Source organism: Lates calcarifer, linkage group LG20 (genome assembly GCF_001640805.2).
Source record: "Lates calcarifer isolate ASB-BC8 linkage group LG20, TLL_Latcal_v3, whole genome shotgun sequence".
Taxonomy (NCBI): Eukaryota; Metazoa; Chordata; class Actinopteri; family Centropomidae; genus Lates; species Lates calcarifer.
In genome coordinates this window covers 8,744,670-8,768,167 of record NC_066852.1, presented here as the reverse complement: position 1 = coordinate 8,768,167, position 23,498 = coordinate 8,744,670, and the positions used below count along the sequence as shown (strand labels likewise).

Here is a 23,498-nt window from a genome sequence, read left to right as displayed (position 1 = left end):
ATATATAACTTTTTCATTTATTTTCTAGGTCCTCTGTAATCAAATGCACCAGAAAATTATTCTGTAGAACATTAGTGTCTTCGTTCTCCTAATAAATTGATTTAAATTCAAATGATCTGAGAAAGCGACAGTGACTCCATGTGAGTAAAACACACTACTGTGTGACTGAAAGTGAGAAGCTGTTGCTTTGTTGCACTTGGTTTGATACTTATTGCAACCTGTAAAGAATGGGTCACGTTAGGTACACCAGACAGACTGCATACCTGTTTTTCGCACGTGGAACCACTTGTACGTTTAACCTTGTCTTCGCACGGATTGTTTACGGTAACGGTCAAAATAATGAGTATTTACCTGATTTTCTTCATAGTTTTATCCTATTTGTTTTGGATAAAATGCATTTACTATCGTCATCGGCGAACTTTGATGAAGTCGTTGAAGCATGTAATGAACGTTTTATCAAGCGGAGAAACAGACGGATCTGATATCAGAGCTGTGATTGTAACTGCGCATCCGGATGATGAATGTATGTTCTTCGCGCCAACGATTGTGCGACTGGTTGAGTTAAATGCCAGCGTTCATTTGCTGTGTTTATCTGAAGGTAAAGTGACAGCACAGTATTGTTTGTATAAATAACGTTAATAAGTCCGTGTGAAGTTAAAGTAAGCATCGTAACTCGTGTGGTTTGTTGCTAACTAGCTTTAGCCAATCTTATTGCCTTTAATGGCCAAAAGACAGAGCAGCTCCCCCAAAACAGCGACGTGGTTTTGTCAATCACTGAGCAAAACATTACATAGTTTGAGCGTGTGTGCATGTCAGTCTCTGATTTAAGGATTACTGCGTCTGACTAAATAACACACATACATATTACATACTGATGGGACGAGATGGAGACAGTTTTACTCGTTTTGTTAAATCTCTTGGCGCCGCCTTGCTTTAAACTGGTTTTGGTCAAGTACAGTTGTTGATCATTCTACTGAAAATAGACAGAGCTGAAAACGATTTCTACTTCAAATCAAACCATGCTGTGTCGACATAATAAACAGCCTAGAATCAGGCGGTTGTTTGCTGGTGTTTCATGTGTGATTTCCTAGTGGCTTGTACTAATCTCTCTCTCTCAACTATTGTGGGAGGTCAGATCGCAAGCTATGCACTTAAGTTTCTCCACTGGAGTTTGGAAAGATTTCATAAGGTCAGTAGTTAACCAAGCAGGTAAAATATGAAAGAAGGGTAAAGGCGCGTGATCAAAATAAGAAAATCACACAAATCTGTGTAAAGGTACTGATCCTAGAAAGTGAAGGTACTGACTTTTGTCACCCAACCTACTCAATTTTCAGAAGGTGACATTGTTTGTGGTGTTTGTGGCTATTAAGATGCGGTGCAATTAAGCACTATTCAGTAATGCAGCTCTGTATTTCATTTTGATCCAACCCAACTGATGGTATAGAACAGTTATTACAAAGCTAAAGAAAATATACTTCAAATTGAGCTGAATGTTTTAAAGTGCACCTAGGCAGAGTCTACAGACAGAATTCAGACTTGTATTTGGATTTTAGATTATGATACATCTCCATTATAGCTTAATTTGTTCTCCAAATATTACACAGGAAACTACTACAATCAAGGAACTCAGCGTAAACAAGAACTTCTCAACAGCTGTGCCGTGTTGGGGATACCAGCCTCCAGAGTCACCATAGTAGACCATAAGTAAGCAGCAATCTGCACCAAACACGCAACACACAAGTTACAATATTTTGGCTGTGTGCTTTTTAATGTTTAAAACTTGACTTGTAAAAATGTATGTTGTAAAATGTACAGATGTATGTGTTAAATATGATTGTACTGTACATGTCCATTGCTGACTCTGAATATTTGTTAAAACTAAGGCTAATTACTATCTTTAAAAAAAAACACTCAACAAAATATACTTATGTTACCTTCAGTTTAGGAGTCAGGTCCCAGCATGTTTGTTGCCTGTTGGATCTCATCAGTTAGACTTGACCACAAATCACACCCATGCATTATCACTGTAGGAGAGCTGATCTAGCTAGGCCTGATGTACCACCTCAGTGTGTCACAGGAAATAAATGAGTTAGCCTGACTGTTAACTTTTTTTTAATAAGTTAGTGGGACTGTGATAGTTGTTGTTTGTTTGTAATGTTTGTACCACTGAGCTGTTTTTGTGCTCTGAGCAACCTATCAACATGTTTGAGCAGTTATGATGGATTAGTGATCACATATGTCAGTGATCCCTAAAGGGGTAATTGGGTACATTCGGACTGCTATAAAGCTGTTTAACATTATATTTGGGGCAGTAATTGCCAATTAATTAAATTGCCTCGTTTTCCTACTGAATTAAACTAATATATATTTTTATGCTGCTCAAATACAGTCTCTCATTCATCAGTATCTGCAGAGACAAGTAGCTCAGAATTGCCTAAATCAAGCCTCAAATTTGGATGGTAACTATTCTGAGATGTCAATATAATCTTATATTAATGTTTCATGTACTGAAAAACTTGAACATATCTGCCTCTCACAGGTATGGAATGAAGGGTGCCACTCTGCGTCAGTGGTTCCCTTACAATTTCCTTGTGCAGCTAAGTAAGAAAATGATTGGTAAGAATAGACCTGCAAATTCCAGCTTTGCTGCAGGAACATGACAGTTAAAGAAAAACTCTGGCTTTTGTTCACTAGCTCCCTCATCCCAGAGTTCTCCAGAAAAATATTTAATAAAAGATTTTCACAGCAAATAAAATATCTGTATTTTACAAAAGTCATAAATCATGCATAGAAACAGATTTAGTTCTCTCAGTATGGCTGTAAGTGCCTCTAAGTTAAAACAGACTTCACTCATAACCCTTGTCATCTCACGTTCTAAGTGGCGAGCAGAGCTTGGAGACAGAACTGCGAACTGTATTGTTGTCCAAATTCTTGTGGAACTTGCGCTTATTCTGTTTTCTTCTATATTTTGTTTTGTTGTTGATGCAGCTGTAAGACTTTTAGTCCCCTGGCTCTGGCTATTGGCAAGGTCAAGTTACAGAGAAAATAGTTGTTAAAGGTGATGTTGAAAAGGGGGATTTTTTTCTGTGGATCAACCCTGCAGCTTCCCTTGAAAATGGTTTGAGTTTCTAAGAACCTCAGGGCTGCCTACATGTGAGTGTCTACATGTTGGCTCACCAGGGGAGCTGTATGAACTCTGGCACTAACCTGGAACTTGCAGTAATAAGCTGGCAACCTGCCCAGGCCGTCTGCCCTAGCGAACATTGTTGGTGTGTGTTTTAAAACACACACACACCCACACACACACACACATTTCATAGTTTTATCATCTTGTGCACACAGAATATAGCTGAACTTTGATCTTAGTGCTGTCTGCACTTCTGTTGAACTGGAGTGTAGCCCATTTTCCCTTTCTGTGTATTCTGTTGTTTGCCCAAAACACACACCTAATCAGCACTTTGAGAGCCCCAGCCCCACACACTCACAACCAAGCTCTCCCTCGCTCTCTCTCTCTCACCACTCTCTCCCTCTGTTCCACCCCTCCTCCTCTTGTCCATGTCTGCTGGGGCCAACTGCCAAGGACTGTGGGATACATTTTGGCAGCACTCTGAGCGCTGCTAATGTAGGTCATTCCAAACTGTTTTTCTCTTTGTGTGTCTTTACATGGCTAGCTACGCTTTGGCTTTGCTCTTAACCTTCTCTGCCCAAATATGTGCAGATGTACATCCTTGACTTGACCTCTCCCTGTTTTCTTACTGGTCATTTTACTGTGCACAAAGAAAAAAAGGCTACAGTGCAAGCAACTGGTAGCCACAAAATAATTTTCGAATTATAATTCTACATAGTATAATAATCATCTGCTGTTTGGGGATTTTTAAATTGTATCAGTTTGATTTCATTTCAACTTTTCCACACAGTTAAACACACCTTGCTAACACAAATCTAACAGCCCTGCAATAAATCCTGCTGATTTTAATGATATGGTAATTTTGGGGGGTGTACTTTGTGGTGCTGTAGACTTGTACTGTATTAAGAGGTGTTTCTAATATTTTGTTTGGCATCATTTATAGATACTGGGTGGACAAAATTAAAAGTACTGCTAAACACAGCGTGAGTGATTTCAAATACTGCAGGTCCATATCAGTCCTCTTTTAACATTGGTCTCAACAGGTCGTGTTAATTGTGCTTGTGCAATGTAATGCAGCACTGTAACTTTGCATTGTTTTTGTGTAAAAAGGAACTCCAGACAAATATTCAAGGTCCATTAAATGTATCAAATAACATGTATATCACAGCTAAGTGTTTTGTTGGCAGATAATTGCAAAGTTCAATTTCATACCTCATTATTTCTTATATTTTCTTACTGACAACTGCTGTGGTTGTATGAACCTACGGAGCTGTTGTCAACGAGGAAACAGTTGAAAATATGCTTTGGATCCACACAGCACTCACTCAGCCACATAATGTTGACTGCTGTTTTTGCAGCTGTGAAACAATGGCCCTTTAAGCTTCAATAGTTTAGGAAATGACTGTTGTACAGAACTCCAGAGAGTAAATGACTATTTGTTTGGTTTTCCCATAAACTCATTCAGAGTTTTGATGAATACAGGGTTACACAAGTATGACTGGAGGTGAGTGCAGCTCATATACAGTAGTTGCAGTACTGGCCTACAGACAAATCTTAAGTGTTTAGGAGGCTTTCAATGCAGTCATCAAAGATAATGTCGAGCCTAAAACAAGCAGTACAGCTATGAAAATGAGTACCTTGGCTTAAGAACTGAGATTTTTATGCTATCAAAGGTCAAAACATGATTGCATTCATCAGAGCATTTTGATGCCCCGTTGGACCTTTGTTTTCAAGCTGAGGTCACAACTTCACAACAAAAGTCTAGCATGCAGTGTGTATTATATTTCATGATGACAGATCTGGGTGAAACTTTCTCACTCACAACTACAGTCTAGTTCTCCAAGATGACAGGAATAACACGTGGATTCTGTTTTAAAATAGGATTTTCCCTTTAATGCTCACTGAATAGGACAGCTGTGTTGACAGTATCTGGGGCCCCAGTGCATGTTGGGGCCTTTGTGATCAAGCTCGATCTGAGCACGCTCCACTGCCCCTCCACTTGCACTGGCTTGACCTGTGTCTGCTCCCTGGTCTTCATTATAGCTGCTCACTGCACAAATCCAACCACTTCTTCATTATATTATCCATCAGACTGAACTGAAGCCTCTCTCTGTCTCACCCACCACATCTCCTTCTAGCTCTGTCTAATTTGACTTGGTCCGTGACAACATTTTTAGGATTTACTGTATTTAAGAAATCTTAAGCCAGAAGTAAACACAAACTGAAAGCTTTTGTTTTTGATTGGATTAGTGTAATTCTCTGTGTGGATGTAAACACAGTTTTCAGCTCAAGTTTCTGGAAAGGAAAGCTGTATTCACTGCAGTAACACTCTACTCCCTGCACAAGGTTTAAATATACATTGATCAGTAGGTAAAAATAGCCCTGGCTGATTTATAAGCACATGGCAGGGTGCAGTAAATTGTGGAGAGATGTTCCAGCCCTGCCACTGACCTCTGGCTGTGCTTTTATCCTAGATACATTTGTCACCACCACACTGGCCTCTGCATAGTAAAATAGTTGTGTTTCCCACTTATTGAATCCTGCAGCCAGCAACAAACCTTAATTTTGTCACATTAGATGGTTCTTCTTTTTTTGCACAACTTACTCATGTGACTGTTGTTACTATAGTTGTAACTGCCTTATTACACTGGGATACTGTGGGTGTACTGTAGGCATTTAGTGGCATCTCAGCCGTTCCCAGCAGGACATATAATCTGACTGTGTGGACAGAAGTCTGGCAGTTTCACAGGCCTGTGGTCCATGTGACCAGACTAAACAAGCCCCCCCGCCCCCCGACACACACACACACACACACACACACACACACACACACACACACACACACACAGAATCCCCTTACTGGGCCAAAGTTCAACAACTGCATACAGATGCCTGCAAGCAATTAGACATCCACATGCAAAGCTACAAAAGGGAGCTAGGGAGGTTACTTTAGGACATTTTGTACTGTTGCCATGGCGAAGCTGACACTCAGCCTGCATCCTGCTTGAGAAAGGTCAGGTGTCTTATATCTTTTGTTCATTTTTTTTTCCCTCTCCTTGCAGGCTTGTGCTTAGCTACGGTTGTCAAGCTGTAAGACATAATAATAGATAATAAATGAATAAATGCAGCAGTGCAAAAAAATGGAACGTTAAAACACAGATAGGGCTAAAGAGAAGCCAAGTTGTGAAGTATATTAGGATATTTAATATACATGCACTTATGCCAAACACCTTACTTGTTTTTATTAGCTTTTCAGGCCAAAGCTGACAGAATTTAGGACAGGCTTGTATTTTATTAAGTTAGGCGACATTTTTCGAGATCAGTCAGTTCACAGTGCCATCCAACTTTAAAGAACAACATGCACGCTCATAGCCCTTATGATATGTAGGTCACTGGTATCAAAGTGTCACAGTGGTGCATTCACTCGATGACAGACAGTTTTAAACTATCTCTGAACCCCTGACCTTCGCCCCTCCTCTCTGTGACATAGCCGACCCTCCTACCCCCCGGCTGCCGCAACCCCACCCCTGACCCTCACATCGCTGGCAGCCAATAGATTTGTGGCCTAATCCATCACTTCCCTCTACTAGCTCAACTGTCCTGGCTCATTGTTAGCGAAGAAGGGGAGGGGAGCAACTGCCGACACACACGCCCCCACACCAACCCCCACTTTATACACTTACATGTACATATTCATGCATGTACGTACTCATGTCACTCACGCCACCCCATGCGCTACCCCAAGTCCACAACAACAGCAGTCACATCATTGATTTTTGTTCTTATCTTGTGAAACCAGCATCCCCTCAGTTAAGTACATGTAAATTCACTCTCCACTTGAAATGCAGCCCTCAGGTCGTTGCTTTTTATGTGAAATGTTTTGGTCCATCCCAAGCACAATTTGAAGCACTTCTCTCAATTTATTTTTTGTGGCAGGTTTCTCTTGAGTCCAAGGGGAATGTTGAACAATCATAGAAAGCAATACTTAAATTTTCTAAACTAAGAAAAAAAAATCAGCTCTTATTTTTTCTAAAAAACAAAGTGTATGTTTAGTAGACTGAGGGCTTGGGCTGGCCAATGTTTGATGTACTCTCCATCGCTGTCTCCAGGCTGTTGTTTCAGATGAGCAAGATGCTTCCGACCCTTAACCCCTAGACTTCCCAGCGCTCCCTCATGTTTGCATTCCACAACAGCCTATTTTAAAACGCTGCTCTGTGCAGAAATCTAATGTTGTGTAGACTGCTCCTGACTTTCAGTTACAGTGAAGTTACAACACAGACACAATGCACTTCTGTATTTCAGTAAAACACTGTGGTAATATTGAGTTGGTGAATAACCAGAGGGTCTCTTCTTTGCTCCCCAGAAAACTTCCAGACGATCCCAAAGCAGAATGGAGCATCTCATTGATCTCTGCCTTAATTGTGAAGCACATACGAGCCCACTCCCTCAACATGGTACACTCAGCTCTGTGTTTGCATTTCAAAGCAGTGGCTTCTGTCATTTCCTGTTTGATGTTAACACACAGTTTCCCTGCCACTTAGTGTAAGAATCCATGTATTGTTTTGTTTTCACCATATGTTTTGGCACCACAGCTTCCTAGCTCATTATCCCAGTTCCACTGTGGTCTGTATAATAATCTTGACAGCCGCCATCTCTCTTTGTACAGCACAGACTGTATTCTGAGCCTCCCTAAAAAACAAGGGGAAATAGCCTCTGCTGCAGTAGAAAGTTTGGATTCAATCTCTGTGTTTACACTCTGTGTTTCTTATCAGCCGCAGTGCAGTTCTGCACTATTAGCTAATGGGAATGTGGCAAATTTAGAATCAAAGAATTCTCATCCAGTCTATCTCAACAAGGGTAAAAATAGTCAAATGCTCCAACAAACAAAAAGTACAGCAGCAAAGGCAAACAAGAAACCCACAGTTCTTAAGGGTAGATGATTAGGAAGTACAGCTGGGTTCCTCTATCCTTCAGCTGCTGATCTCTTCTTGTTATCAAAGACCACAAACAAACACACCATCTCCTCCCATCCTGTCAAGCTCACCAGTGAAATATGCCTCCAAATGAAAAAGTAGCTTAGAGAATCAAATCAGTCACACATAACCATTTTCTTTAATGTATTTAGGCAGGAAAAATACTGGGCACAAACAACTAGATGTGAAAAGTAGTTAATTTTCCCTTCTTTTAAACTGGACATTCAGTTGTCATGCCATTCTCTTGCTTTTCTACTGCAAGCCAGCAAGATCGAAAAGATTCAGTTTACTTATAATATGTGTTGGTTGGGAGCTTAAACTTATGCTTGATTGCAAAGACATAGTCATGGTAGAATACGTCTGAGCATAGCAAATGCCAAGTCTTTAGTCAAGCACTTTTTCTTTCCCTTTGACCTGATTTTTTTTTTTCACTTGCTTCCTCTGGTGTGCAAGCATGCACACAGAAAAAGGCTTTTTAAATATCAGTTGTCAGCTGCCAAGCAGCTCCACAGTCAGACACAGAAAAGCTTTCACTAACCCAAGAAAAATCTCTCCTTCTGTTTTTGCCTTAGTTTATTTAAATTCACTTTTAGATACCCAGATTCTGGCTTTTTACCCACACAATGGGATATTTTGTTGTTTTAGGTGCTGACCTTCGATGGAAGAGGAGTGAGCGGCCATGCCAATCACGTAGCCATCCATAAAGCTGTCAGGTACAGACTGAACTGTAAGGATATTATGTGGCTTACACATGCACACAGAAACCAGCCCACTCCACAGTCATAAAACACTGTCCAGGAAAATGCAGAATATTTAGACTCACATCAACATCCATCTCTCCAAATGTTTCCCCACAAAGACGCACACACACACACACACACACACACACACACACCATGTTTTTCAGAATTGGTCTGTTACATAGCTGAGAGGTCATCCAAACAGAGTCCTCAGAGGCACTCGGCTCTGCTCCCAGAGAGCAGCAGTAAATCCTGTCCCTAAAGTGGTGAGGTGGGAGGGCAGCTCTGGTTTGGAGAGGCCAACCAAGCAAGTTGCATCAAACTGTTGTTTTAAAAATGTGTTTTGCGCTATGAAGTGTACATTGCTGTTCCCATATTGCACTGATTTCCATCACCTATCCTATGTGGCTCTCTGTCAATCTGTGGGCCTCATCTATTGATAAGATGTGAGCTCTCCAAATCACATCTCATGATTCCCATTAGGCAAGAACCCAGAGGGGCTTTCTATTAGTTCCAGAGCGCTCTAAATATCAACAGTTGGGTTTTGTTTTTACCAAAAAAAAACTTGGATATAGAAGTGCAAGTATTATATGGAAGCTTGACTGTGCTTCCAACAAGACCTGACGATGATTTACCCATTCGTGTTGTACTAAGTATAACATTATAAGTATAACTCTCCAGCACGTAATACAACATGACCCAAAAACACACACAGTGCTAGATATGTCGCAGTAGCTTGGCGGTAGCACTGTGTGGCCTCCTCTGTGCACTTACACTGACTTTTTACCCATTTGTGTTGTAATCAGTGTAACCAAAACTCTTATCTCAGTTACACAGAGGCAAGTAGAAACATGACACTGGCTATTTTATGCACCAGTTGCCGACACAAACTCATCAGTAAGATGTTTTATCTCTTTGATGACAATATTTGCATCCTTGACATTTTCAAGAATGTGTAACATTGTTTTTTTTTCCTCTCCTCCTACAGCCATCTCGCATCCACTGGACAAGTACCCAATGGTACGTTTGACACAAAGAAAACTTCCAAGATGTTTATATATTCAAAATTCATGAGAAAAGTATGACAGGTCAGATTTACTGGTCACTCTTAAAAATTCTTAATCCTGATTCCTCTGAATATGTAAAGGAAAATGAGAATGAGTACATGTGCCCATAATTATATTACTTAAAGCTTATTAAGTAATATAATTATGGGCACATGTACTCTTTAAGTTTTTATTTAAAATACAAACTGCTTCACAATCAGACAGGAATGAGAAGCACCACCACCCTGCATTTTTCACATTGAGAACCCTGGAAAGTACTGTAAACACTGACTCAGACTGGGTATTTTGTGAATGTGCAGCGCCCTCTTCTGTTCAAAAGGGCTGCCTGAGCCTTGTGTTTTCTATATGTTTTGGTCTGCTGGTGGCAGCATGAGGCCAGCTGGACTAGAAACATCAGTTGCAATACAGATGTCTCTTGTTACAAACTAAATATTATGTTGTCATATTTAGCCCTCAAACTAAATATAATGCTCCCAATGTTGATTGTTTTGAGCTGTGGCAGCGTTTTTGCTTTCAGTTGCCTCTGAAAGGTCTCATGATGACGCTCATGGGGAATTTTTTTTTCACAGAATGTGAAAGGAAAAGTAGGACAGTGAGGGTGACACACATTACAACAGGCTGACTTCTTTGCTAGTTTGGTAAACATTCAGGCCCACAGAGCACACGCACATAAAATCTGAGTAGACACAATGATAAGAAACAGGCATTACGGGCTCATGTAGTTAATCATATATGAGATCTAAGCTGCTGCACCAGGTTGTTGAATGGCACTATCATCTCAGTCCTGAGGCAACTGCAAACACACACTTTATTTAGGACAAAATGACTTTGGTCTGCCATGACCTCTTTAGCCCGCAGTGAGCAATCTTAAAAACACACTCTAGGTTATTTATTACCAGGCATTCGCGCCTCAGTTGTTGCACTGGTCTTACTGTAGCCTGCAGGGGAGGCGAGAGAGAATTAGGCCCAACGTGATTGTAATAAGCCTCTTCACCTGGCTCTACAGCAAGACTCCATGCTCCTTACCAACAGCTTTAAGCTTCTTGTGCTTGACAAACCCCTGCTGCAAGACTAATATTGTAGTTGAACATTTCAGTACTATATTGACAGTCTGTGTTTGGAAACATAATGTGATATTTTTGTACTGTGTTATCCAGATTTCTTGACATTATGAATATGTCACATGCACATTCAGCTCCCACACAATCATACCAGTCATACTCACAATCTACACCTACAATACAAATGCAACACACAAGGAATGGCCTGAGTAAGCGGCCTTGAGAATGTCCTAATTAACTGTCGACTGCTTAAGCGAATGTTTAACAACATTAACAGCTAACTGGGTCTCTGTCTGTTCTCCCAGACTGCTGTTTGCTCTCCCTGGTGACTGTTGGCCTCCTCAGGAAGTACATCTCCTTCCTGGAGCTCCCCCTCAGCTGGCTGCTGTTCTCAAGTCTCTGCTGCATTATAGGCTCACAGGGCTACAGGCAAGCCAAAGTAAGCCTTAAAATAGACAGTTTGTTGGCAAGACATGTCATTGTCTAGTCTTAAGAGGGCACGCATGTTTTTAGCTCATTCTAACAAGGTCACATTCAGTATTTGTGCTGAGGAAGCAAGAGTGGAGATTAAGTTAGTAAAAAGAGATGCTACAGTAAATTGAGTTGAGGATTTAAACTGTCCCATGAAAGTAACACTACATAAAGAACATTTACACTGGGCATCAGATTTTGTCTGCCTGTTATGGGTTATATAATCTCTCTTTTCTTTTCAGGCCGCCATGCTTTGTCATCGCACTCAGCTCCTGTGGTTTCGGTATCTGTACATCACCTTCTCCCGATACATGTTCATAAACACATTCCAAATCATCCCACAAGGACCAAAGAACCTGAAGATCTATTAAAAGTTTGTCCCATCCTTATGCACTGATATTGACACTCTCAGATGTCTGATTGCCTAACTACTGGGCTACAGTAGTAGGAGTGAATAAACAAGCTGTTTACACATCTGATGAGTTGTTTTGCTCACAGTGAGAGACGCCTGGCACTTTATTGGCTGAAGTAGCCTGAGTACTTTTTTCATAAGTTTTCCGAAATAAAGCTGACAGTAACTTTGAAACTTCTGATTCCTTTTTGTTATAGAAGTGTCTTTATCATTATCAGTCATTACACTGTATAAAAACAACACTAGGGTTTGAATCGATTGGGGAGCAGCCTTTTTTCCAGGCTTTTCATTCACAGATAGTTGAAAATACTGTACAATATTTCTGGTGTACTACTACTGATTAAAAACTGTTTGATTCTTGTATCACGGTGGTGTTGCTTTGTTTCTCTCAGCTGTGTCTGATGCAGGTTTAGACATGTCTCTGATGCTTTTGTGAGCTTGCATGCTTTCCTCCCACTTCTCCCCACAGAACTTCTCCACTGTGACACTGCACACAGTGCCTGGATCCAGACAGTGTGGAGCCACACCTGGGGAGGAAACAATAGCAACAAAGGACAGTTCACTGGTTTGCATATTAACAACACAGTTCATTGTCCCCAGCATATTTCAGTGACAGCTTGGCTTTACCAGTTCAGCTGTGCCAAGTAACAGTTTTCCAGTCTGGTTTGTTATTTTCCTGTTGTAACATTTAACTTCTACAGTGGACAGAACATTTCTGCTTTTGACAAATACCATGAAAGCAGAGCATTAAAGAGTAGACAGGACAGTTTGAAGTCAACACAACAGAATTAGTTTGCAGTAAACAGTAGGATGATTAAATCGGTTTACAGCATGTGAGAACCGTGTGGCTGTCTTGTGTCAGCAGTTGATGGTCATACCATATCCATCAGGGTTGGAGCGTGGGGTGTAGAAACTTTGAACTCCGCAGGTTTTACAGAAGGTGTGTTTAGCAGCATGAGTGTTAAATGTGTATGTGGTCAGATTATCCAACCCCTGGGAAGAAAAGAAAAAATACAGTCTTACAATGTTCTCATGATTTTAACGTTACAGTGAGAAGCGTACAGTAGATTCCTACCTGTAAGAGTGTGAACTGATTTTTTGGAACAATGAAATGATGATTCTGTTTCTTTGTGCAAATGCTACAGCTGGAGAAACAAACATACATCAGTTACACTGATTTACTAAAAAGTACAAGCCACAAAACATTGTTTGAAATCTCCATAACTTGATAGTTTTTTTAATTGATTTTTTGCACACTCTTAAGAATGTAACTTCTGACCCAGAATTACAACTACTAATACTACTAATTTTAGAATTAAAATGACAGCATGTCTTTATTCATTCTTCATATGACTATGAAACATTATAGTTGAATTAATTATCCGTACTTGCAATGGAAAACATGGAGGTCTGGGGAACCCCAGACTTCAAATCTAACAGCCCCGCAGTGGCAGCCGCCTGTATGTTTTACAAGATCCATTCTGTAGGAGGAAAGAAAATAACAAACTATATAAACCACTGTTTATACAGTATTTTCATATTTTAGTATCCTGGGATGGTAAGCCTTACTTCAGTCACTGTGCTGTTATCAAGTAAAAGAACAGAAATGTATTTACCCAGCTCTTTCATAAAGGTCTGGTGAAACTGGTGTGACGTGTTTGTTGTGAAACCTGCTGACGTGGAACTGAGCGACTCAACCAAAAACAACCACCCTGCTGCAGAAAACACAATGACCCTAATCAAGGTCCATCACTGATAAGAGCCCTATTTACATTAAAAGCCTCTCACCTACTTACACCCTCGACCCATTCACAGCTATTGATGTGGTCTTTGGATATGTCAATTAAATTTAAAGGTGGATACCTCTAAGAAAAGCCAACGTCAAGTTTGTTGCCCCGAGCCACACACACTTTCATTTCATGTGCTAATAGCGTCAGCTTCCCCGGTACTCAGCAAGGCCTGTTTCCTGATGGATTGTTTTTCCTGGAACACTTTGAGACGGTCTATAATAATTCCGAGCAAAGGGCAGGGCACACTACAGTAGATTTGCACAACACATTCCTCAGAGATTGAACTAGTTCAGCCAGGCACCCCAGCTCTGTGTTGGAAAGCTCTGAGGCGGTGCATCACGGGTTGGGTGTCATATGACAGGGTGCTGGAAGGGTGGGGCAAGGGAATGTTGTGACCTCAATACATAAATTGGGACTCTCCTAGCTGTATCATATCTATGACCCAAAAAAAGAGACCCAGTATGTTACAGACTCCCATCTGAGCTTTTGCTCTTTGATTTAATTTAGTTTACAGTGACACAAATGTCTTTAATGACTGTGGGAGCTAAACATGGAAAATCACTGGTCAGCACTTGAGGCTGCCAGTGATGAAGTTATACAGAAAGCTGTCACCATCTTGCTGGACTCCTATTTTGGTTCCCACAAGCCACTTTAGAGACCACTGACCTGAATCTCAGATGGACAGTGTTTAATCACCTGGGTCACTTCTCTACAGGAGCATATCACAAAAACTCACTGCATCAAATGGAAATCCTTGTCTGGCTGACCTTAAAGATAAACTCTAAACTAATTTCTCACAATCTTAAGTGAGAGTCAGTGTTTAACTTATGGGAATTTTCCAGTATCACCTGGACATTGACGTCACGCCAGGCACAGTTAGACGTGCTCATGCAAACAAAATCAAGCACTTTCCTGTACCTTCAACACTGGAAATATCTCACTGTTCTACACTATCATAACTTACTAAAGTGGTTAAAAAAGAAGGCAGAAATTAATCTAAAACTGAACTGTTAGTCACTCAGCACAAGACATAAAGATAACAATATGCTTTTGAAGCTAGAAATAGGACTGGTGACTTGACAGTCTGCTCTCTGTGCAGTATGAGCGTCATGCTAAGCAAAATGATTTCTTCAGTGCTACTCACAGTTTATACTCTGTACAACTCATTATTTTGTCCATATGTCCATATTTTCAATAAAGACACCAGAATTCAAATACAGCTGGGTTGAGCTATATGACAGTATTACCTACTAAGTATGGTCTCACTAGATCTCAAACATCCCTTGTTTCAATATTAAGGTCATGATCATGCAATTTATGGCAATGACTAGTATTGCGTGCCTACCAGATAAACTGTATCAGCAAATTATCGTTATCAAATTACATATTTTGCAGTGGTGTTCAGGTTGGCTATAAATCACGAATGTATTCTTTATTTAGATGGTCTGTGTCATTAGGAACATGATGTGCGTATGCAAGTAAATGAAATGTTGTGGGTAAAGGAGGCCAGTTAGTAGTGTGATCATCCTCTTTGCCCTAAATACTTTACTCTGCTGTCATAACAGCTGGTAGCACGTTTACCGAGCACGTTTCCATCTGTTGTTAACAGGCACGTTTCATGAAGATCGACTTAATTCATGTCTGTACATGTCCCCCTTGTTTGCCAGTCATACAAATACACAGTCACTCAGACTTGATGAGTTCTTAGTACAACAATAGGTACCATAATTTGTATTCTAGAGGGAAGAAAAATGGACAGTGTGTGATGTGTGATGCGCAGGCCACCCTGCCACAGCCTGGTATTACACAGGACTTGTCTATTCAGATCTTGTATAATTTTTGAACGTGACTGTGTTATATTCCCATAGTCATAAGCATAACTTAGTCATCAAACATTACTTACTGTAACACGGCAACCAATCGCTGGTCAAACAAACAATTGCGCCGTCCAATCAGGAGCTCGGGTAGGGCGGCTGTTGCTGTGGTGGTTCTAGCAAATTCTGGAGCCTGAGCCGCAGTGTACTGAAATATTATTCCGCCACAGATGATATGTTAAAACATCGTTCTCAAGCATATAATTTTCGACTGAATACCCATGTTTATGAGTAACAGTAACAGAGTTACACTAAAAATAGATTATATATGTTGAAATTGTGCGCTCTGGAGCAGTGGGAACTGCTTTTACATGCGGACGGATATTGACAGATGACGTATGCCGACTCCCGTATATAATACAGTGTTTGCCTGTACTGCGGCAGATGTCAGCGGAAGCCGAAAGACAAGCATTCAACGCAAGCAACACGCGAATTTTATACTGCGTTTCCTCCTGGTGAGTACAAAATAAATGTAATTTCAAGCTATATTATCTTGATATTTTGAGCTATGTATACAACAGCTGTTTTAGTGGACTGCTTGGTGATCGGTGTCACGGTTTTTCAACTTCACTTGTGAGAAACGTTAATGGTGGCATCGGTCACAAATTGCTTTTCAGTCCGTTGATAAGTAGAATTTACGTTGTTTCTTAATTTTACACAAGCTACCAATTATCTACGATCGGTTCATCGTCGCTTTCAACAAAGCTCCAACACGACAGTGGTTGTGTTAGCTAATGTTAGCTTCAGCAGTGACTCAACATTTCCAGTATCGTCCATTAGCGGGTAGCGTTAGCTGAACAAAAGGAGGGTCAATATGATCTCAAAATGGCGCTCGGAGTGGAATGGCTGCTGAGCTGTGGATAGTTATGAGCTATGTAGTAGATTTGTTTTAACAATTTTAATTAAGCGTTCACAGTGTTAAACCCGTCTTTTTAGTTCTGTCTAACGGTAATATCATAGGTAAGATTGTTGTTGTTGATAATCTTTTTTTACTTATGAATTTTGGTTTTAGATGAGTTTTACTTAAGCTCTGATGTGAATTCCCAGTATTCATGTATACATTTTGTGTGTCAATTTTCATAGTTAAAAACATGCAGATCTTTGTGAAAACCCTCACTGGCAAGACCATCACCCTTGAGGTTGAGCCCAGCGATACCATTGAGAACGTGAAAGCCAAGATCCAGGACAAGGAAGGCATTCCCCCAGACCAGCAGAGGCTGATCTTTGCCGGCAAGCAGCTGGAAGATGGCCGCACCCTCTCTGACTACAACATCCAGAAGGAGTCCACCCTCCATCTTGTCCTGCGTCTGAGGGGTGGTATGCAGATCTTTGTCAAGACCCTCACAGGCAAGACCATCACCCTTGAGGTTGAGCCAAGCGACACCATTGAGAATGTCAAGGCCAAGATCCAGGACAAGGAAGGCATTCCCCCAGACCAGCAGAGGCTGATCTTTGCTGGCAAGCAGCTGGAAGATGGCCGCACCCTCTCTGACTACAATATCCAGAAGGAGTCCACCCTCCATCTTGTCCTGCGTCTGAGGGGTGGCATGCAGATCTTTGTGAAAACCCTCACAGGCAAGACCATCACCCTGGAGGTCGAGCCAAGCGATACCATTGAGAATGTCAAGGCCAAGATCCAGGACAAGGAAGGCATTCCCCCAGACCAGCAGAGGTTGATCTTTGCCGGCAAGCAGCTGGAAGATGGCCGCACCCTCTCTGACTACAACATCCAGAAGGAGTCCACCCTCCATCTTGTCCTGCGTCTGAGGGGCGGTATGCAGATCTTCGTCAAGACCCTCACTGGCAAGACCATCACCCTGGAGGTCGAGCCAAGCGACACCATTGAGAATGTCAAGGCCAAGATCCAGGACAAGGAAGGCATTCCCCCAGACCAGCAGAGGCTGATCTTTGCTGGCAAGCAGCTGGAAGATGGCCGCACCCTCTCTGACTACAACATCCAGAAGGAGTCCACCCTCCATCTGGTCCTGCGTCTGAGGGGTGGCATGCAGATCTTCGTCAAGACCCTCACCGGCAAGACCATCACCCTGGAGGTTGAGCCAAGCGACACCATTGAGAACGTGAAGGCCAAGATCCAGGACAAGGAAGGCATTCCCCCAGACCAGCAGAGGCTGATCTTTGCTGGCAAGCAGCTGGAAGATGGCCGCACCCTCTCTGACTACAACATCCAGAAGGAGTCCACCCTCCATCTGGTCCTGCGTCTGAGGGGTGGCATGCAGATCTTTGTCAAGACCCTTACTGGCAAGACCATCACCCTGGAGGTTGAACCCAGTGACACCATTGAGAATGTCAAGGCCAAGATCCAGGACAAGGAAGGCATTCCCCCAGACCAGCAGAGGCTGATCTTTGCCGGCAAGCAGCTGGAAGATGGCCGCACCCTCTCTGACTACAACATCCAGAAGGAGTCCACCCTCCATCTTGTCCTGCGTCTGAGGGGTGGTATGCAGATCTTTGTCAAAACCCTCACTGGCAAGACCATCACCCTGGAGGTTGAGCCAAGCGACACCATTGAGAATGTCAAGGCCAAGATCCAGGACAAGGAAGGCATTCCCCCAGACCAGCAGAGGCTGATCTTTGCTGGCAAGCAGCTGGAAGATGGCCGCACCCTCTCTGACTACAACATCCAGAAGGAGTCCACCCTCCATCTTGTCCTGCGTCTGAGGGGTGGGCAGTAAAATGGCTTATGTGATTCCATGTCCTTACTTTACTAAGTTGATGTGCTATGTATGACATACGCTACATGCTCTCTCTTAAAAAGTTGTCACAAATAAGAAATTTTAAAACTTTCGTGACCAAAACTTTAACATTCAATAAAGGATTAAACTTAACTTCCTGGTGTTGTTCATTCTTAATGCAGATTCACTGTTTAGATACAGCATTACAGAAGATGAAGTAGGAATAGAAGGTTGGAATTTAATAGCGTTGTTCTGTATGTAGTATAAATTTAATTCAACCTTATGTGCTCTCTCATTTCCTGGTAATGATGTAAACTATTTTAATGTACCTAATATTGGCAGTAATACTACTACAGCGGGTGTGTTTTTTTTTTTTTTGTCAAGTATGACATAACAGATGGCATAATACATGTTGAGGATCAACTAGCTTATTCTATCAGAATTATGCTCTAAGAAATCTCAGGTATCAAGTATTAATATTCAACACAACTGTAAATCATAAAAAAGCAAGGTGGTTTCAGTTTTACATTCATATGCTTGATTAGATTAACAGTCTTCAAACTACAGACTAGAGACATCCAGTGGCCTTTGACAGCTCCTCAGCAAAAGTAAAACAGGAAGCATAATATCTGATCCAAGATGTTCCTGCCCATACTGTGCTCAGTACAGAGTGCTGTATAATAGAGTGTGTTATTTATATCATCAAAACACAGCTTTAGCTCAATTTGTAGCAAGACAATCCAACCAGCATTATTATCAGTGCTTGTATTCACTCAGGAGTTTCCTTGTTAAGCACAGTATTTAGTAAATACAGATAACAAGAGTCCATTGATTTATTAAGATGTCCTATGCCAGTAGACTGACATGGTATACATGTGTTTATGTACTTTTAGATTTTGACATTAATAATTCTGGTAAGCCCCTTCATTTCATTACATTTTTTTCTGTGAAATGCTTAGTCATTCCAGGAATTGTCTGCTGGCCTGAACACTCAGCTGTGGGTCTACTGAAGACTTGAATGTTGATGGTTGAAGAAATTCTTATTCATGAGGATGTGGCGCCATCTAGTTGACTAAATGGTTGACAAGCTTCATAGAGGAGAGATGAGGCAGGAAAGTAAACAACTGGGAATCTACAATGAGATTCAGGGAACAACAAAGGAGGAAGAAGAAATATGCTAAAATCAAGTGAAGCGGGAAAGGTGTACTGTACAGCTGGTGCAAGAGCACTGGCATATATCAAGGAAAAATATGCTTTCCACTGACAGGAGGCAGACACAGTAGCCTACTAAGTGGTAACATTGTCGATGGTTTGGTCCTGGCACCTGAAAACTGTATGGAACAAAGGCACTCTGTCAGGGAGCTGGAAGCTGTTTCAACATAAGGAAGCAGTAAAATCTGATTAACTTTGCTTTTTGTTTGTTTTAATGGTGAACATTTTGTATTACTATAGGGATAAGTTCATATCAAAGTTCTGTACAAATTGACTGTCTTACGTCCTGGTGACAGGCAGAAAGGAACCCACTGCCTCTTACCATGCTGAGTGTTAAACATCTGTGAGAAAATTCATGCAATGCTGTTTTGTCACTGTGCTGCCCAACATATGAATTACTGTCTGACAGTAAATAACTAGATTTACGTTAGCACTGTGCTTGTACTTTACAAGACTATTTCAGTTTTATACTTTGTACTTATATTCCACTACACTTCAGAGGGAAATATTATATTTCATACTCCACTACATTTATTTGACAGCTGTAGTTACTTTGAAGACTAAGATTTTGCAGTTAAGCAGGTTACGGGTTTGAGCCCCATTTCACCCAGGGCTTTTCTGTGTTGAGTTTGCATGTTCTTCCCGTGCCTGCGTGGGTTCTCTCCAGGTACTTCAGCTTACTCCCACAGTCCAGAGACATGCACATTAGGTTAATTGGTGACTATAAATTGTCCATAGGTGTGAATGTGAGTGTGAATGGTTGTTTATCTATATGTGGTGGCCCTGCAATGGACTGGCAATCTGTAAAGGGTGTACCCCGCCTCTCACCCAATGTCAGCAAGGATAGGCTCCAGCCCCCCGCGACCCTTAACGGATAAGCGGTATAGATAATGGATGGATGGATTTTGCAGTTAAATCTATGATAAGATTATACATACACAGTACATTTGTAAATATTACAACAGTAGTTCCCAACTCTAATTAAGGGGGCCCCTTGTTACATTTCAGATTAATTGTTTGCATCAAAGAGACATTTCCCCTTCAAACCTCTAAATCAGTTTCACATAAATAACTGTCTGAAAGGTAAAGTTAATCCAGAGGAAAGGGCTTGAAGAAAAGAATACAAATGAATGCAGCAGAACTTATTTTATTCTTTTTTTTCCTACCCCATTAATCATCTCATGATCCCTCTTTATTATTTATTGTGTGAGCCTTTGGAGTGGGCCCAACCTGTAGATTGGGAACCACTGGACTAAACTGCAGAACTGTATACAACTGTTAAAACTAGCTCCACCTCAACTAGTGAATTGCCATTTATGCACTGATGCACATTTACTGAGTACTTTTCCTTACTGTAAATAAAGGACCTCAGTCCATCACTGATCTGAAGCCACAAGATTAAGGATAACAGTAGAGGAGTGTAGTGTGGTTTATGGAGGGAACAGGGATTATACGGTGATATTTACCATCTAATCCAAAACTAAACTAGCTCAACACTGTTATGTGGATAATCTGGTGTCATCTGTTTATCCTGCCAAAGGCATTTATCTCTTGTAGACTTGACAATCTACTTTGTTATTATGTCAAGATCTGGAGAAAATACACAAAGAAATGACAAAGAATTAATGAAGCACACAACTTATTACACTATAAAAACAACTTGTTTCATATATTTTTCATGGAGCAGCTCTACTCTGAAAAACAAAATAATAACACACACTTGACCTGTTTAGCCAGTTACGCTCAAACATAGCTTTTTAACAATGTTATAAAACAGCCATAGCTGGTTTAACCAGTACTCTTTTAAACAAACAGACTGTATACTTGGTTTTGTTATTCATACAGGCCTAGCAACAGATTCCCCTGTTTTTTATTTATTTTGTCTCAGTATGATAATGTAGTATGCATATAGGTGTCCTGGTTGATATAGCTGGAGCAAGAGGAATGTGCCTCTGCTGTCACAGCAGCTGGTAGCACATTATTAAAAACACTTCTTCACTGGCAGACACACTTCTTAAGTTCTCCCTGTGTCACATGTGACTCATGTTATGATCATATGGTGCCTGTGTGTCAGTCATGATGTCATGCAGTTAAGACAATAGTTTCTTTGAGCACTTGTTAAGAAGCATCAGTAATTCCTCAGGTTATGTTAAGGAAAGCTTGCAGAATGATAAAAATCAGTGTAACAGCTCTGTTTAGACTTTATTCATCATTTTTTATTGCATTTGGAATAAAATATATTTACATGCTCCATAGTTAAGTTTTCATCTAGGTAAGTTATCACCTTGGAAAGTTATTAATCAAGTTCCATAGTTCATCTCATTCATTTTGTAGGCAAACTTCATTGTTGTTCTTGTTGTGTGAAATATAGCTAAATGTGGCACAAGTAAACCAACCAAACTGGGAACTATTTTCGATTGCGGAAGAATATCGGTCGATGACGTGGTCCATTATAAATCATCCTGTCCCCTTGACAACAGTAGTCCGAGGTGTTGTCACCAGGAAGCGGGACCAAATACTGAAAAGTGACTGTAAGTACAATCGTTCGTTCAAAAAAGTTACCATTAGTATTAAAATTTATCTGCAACAGTTCTTCCACCAGGTTAATATCGTTCATAGATTTTATCTGTTGTCGCTTCTGGTCCCTTTTAACCAGCTAACCACTTCGTAAACACTGACTGTAAAGGCCTTTTCGCAACCTGGAAATAACGTTTTTCAAACGAGTAATGTACTTAACCATCGTTATAGGCGACGTGATATGGTTTATTTATTATAAACCTGCGTTAACGTGAACTAAAACGCGAGAGGTATGAATGTTAAAGAATAACAATGGTACATTTCTAGCTATATCCTCCATTAGCGGGTAACGTTAGCAGACAAAACGAAGGCAAACAACAATAGCTTTATTTTAAAATGGCGCTTGTGCTCGAATCACCGGCTTCCTACCAGTGTGTTCATGTAATCTAGTCAGACGCAGCTCACTTTCACCGCTTGAGGTAAGACTGAATGGCAAATATTGCCCGAAAATGGCTTGCTTTATATGGAGAACGTGAATAATGCGATTTAACAATTGGTGTATACCTGTTAACAGGAAGAAGCCATTAACCTATGGCTCATATATTAAACTGTATTTTGTAAGGTGTTGTATTAGTATTATGTATTATTAGTATTTCATTGTAGGCTTCTTGGTTTGCCTGTCAAGCAAAGTAATTTTTGCTGTAGTCCTCATGACATTAAAGAGTATTAGTAATGTGGAATCCTTATTTTTCACAGTTGCAGACATGCAGATCTTTGTCAAGACCCTCACTGGCAAGACCATCACCCTTGAGGTTGAGCCAAGTGACACCATCGAGAATGTCAAGGCAAAGATCCAGGACAAGGAAGGCATTCCCCCAGACCAGCAGAGGCTGATCTTTGCTGGCAAGCAGCTGGAAGATGGCCGCACCCTCTCTGACTACAACATCCAGAAGGAGTCCACCCTCCATCTGGTCCTGCGTCTGAGGGGCGGTATGCAGATCTTTGTCAAGACCCTTACAGGCAAGACCATCACCCTGGAGGTTGAGCCAAGTGACACCATTGAGAACGTGAAAGCCAAGATCCAGGACAAGGAAGGCATTCCCCCAGACCAGCAGAGGCTGATCTTTGCTGGCAAGCAGCTGGAAGATGGCCGCACCCTCTCTGACTACAACATCCAGAAGGAGTCCACCCTCCATCTGGTCCTGCGTCTGAGGGGTGGCATGCAGATCTTCGTCAAGACCCTCACCGGCAAGACCATCACCCTGGAGGTTGAACCCAGTGACACCATTGAGAACGTGAAGGCCAAGATCCAGGACAAGGAAGGCATTCCCCCAGACCAGCAGAGGCTGATCTTTGCTGGCAAGCAGCTGGAAGATGGCCGCACCCTCTCTGACTACAACATCCAGAAGGAGTCCACCCTCCATCTGGTCCTGCGTCTGAGGGGTGGTCAATAAATGATCCCATACTTTTACTTGATTTCCATGACAACCTAACCCAATAAAAGATAAAATATTAAAATATACAGTGTTTTTCCTTTTTTACACATTGGTTTAGACTGTGA

The 23,498-nt window shown here is 41.2% G+C and overlaps 3 protein-coding genes across 4 annotated transcripts; 2 read left to right on the top strand and 1 right to left on the bottom strand.

Annotated features, from left to right (window-relative positions):
• Window positions 1–167: 167 nt before the first annotated feature.
• On the top strand, window positions 168–12,214 carry pigl (phosphatidylinositol glycan anchor biosynthesis, class L). 2 transcript variants are annotated; one of them, XM_018691101.2, is made up of 7 exons: window positions 168–324; window positions 1,605–1,704; window positions 7,491–7,581; window positions 8,746–8,813; window positions 9,829–9,860; window positions 11,274–11,407; window positions 11,682–12,214. In XM_018691101.2, exons 1-7 carry the CDS (start codon window positions 228–230, stop codon window positions 11,808–11,810), a joined length of 651 nt encoding a protein of 216 aa, XP_018546617.1. In that variant the 5' UTR covers window positions 168–227; the 3' UTR covers window positions 11,811–12,214. The 2 variants fall into 2 exon arrangements, with proteins under 2 accessions (XP_018546617.1, XP_018546616.1); XM_018691100.2 differs by lacking the exon at window positions 168–324 and adding an exon at window positions 331–598.
• Window positions 12,033–15,670, bottom strand: cenpv (centromere protein V). The gene is made up of 5 exons (XM_018691104.2): window positions 15,545–15,670; window positions 13,240–13,332; window positions 12,927–12,996; window positions 12,730–12,844; window positions 12,033–12,378 (listed from the first exon to the last, which is right to left on the bottom strand). The coding sequence occupies exons 2-5, from the start codon at window positions 13,329–13,331 to the stop codon at window positions 12,215–12,217; spliced, it is 441 nt and encodes a 146-aa protein (XP_018546620.1). The 5' UTR covers window position 13,332; window positions 15,545–15,670; the 3' UTR covers window positions 12,033–12,214.
• Window positions 15,671–15,826: 156 nt separating this feature from the next.
• On the top strand, window positions 15,827–23,457 carry ubb (ubiquitin B). The gene is made up of 4 exons (XM_018691098.2): window positions 15,827–15,970; window positions 16,599–18,205; window positions 21,792–21,951; window positions 22,694–23,457. Exons 2-4 carry the CDS (start codon window positions 16,607–16,609, stop codon window positions 23,389–23,391), a joined length of 2,457 nt encoding a protein of 818 aa, XP_018546614.2. The 5' UTR covers window positions 15,827–15,970; window positions 16,599–16,606; the 3' UTR covers window positions 23,392–23,457.
• Window positions 23,458–23,498: the final 41 nt, after the last annotated feature.

Bases quoted from the DNA above. Each gene is read 5' to 3' on its own strand.
- pigl (XM_018691100.2), top strand. From the start codon at position 340: ATGAGTATTTACCTGATTTTCTTCATAGTTTTATCCTATTTGTTTTGG. The intron at 599-1,604 runs GTAAAGTGACAG...AATATTACACAG, and splicing joins TTTGCTGTGTTTATCTGAAG to GAAACTACTACAATCAAGGA. The intron at 11,408-11,681 runs GTAAGCCTTAAA...TTTTCTTTTCAG, and splicing joins AGGGCTACAGGCAAGCCAAA to GCCGCCATGCTTTGTCATCG.
- cenpv (XM_018691104.2), bottom strand. From the start codon at position 13,331: ATGGATCTTGTAAAACATACAGGCGGCTGCCACTGCGGGGCTGTTAGA. The intron at 12,997-13,239 runs GTACGGATAATT...TTGTTTCTCCAG, and splicing joins CTCCATGTTTTCCATTGCAA to CTGTAGCATTTGCACAAAGA. The intron at 12,379-12,729 runs GTATGACCATCA...TTTCCTCCCCAG, and splicing joins CTCCAACCCTGATGGATATG to GTGTGGCTCCACACTGTCTG.
- ubb (XM_018691098.2), top strand. From the start codon at position 16,607: ATGCAGATCTTTGTGAAAACCCTCACTGGCAAGACCATCACCCTTGAG. The intron at 18,206-21,791 runs TAAAATGGCTTA...TGTGAAATATAG, and splicing joins TGCGTCTGAGGGGTGGGCAG to CTAAATGTGGCACAAGTAAA. The intron at 21,952-22,693 runs GTAAGTACAATC...TATTTTTCACAG, and splicing joins CCAAATACTGAAAAGTGACT to TTGCAGACATGCAGATCTTT.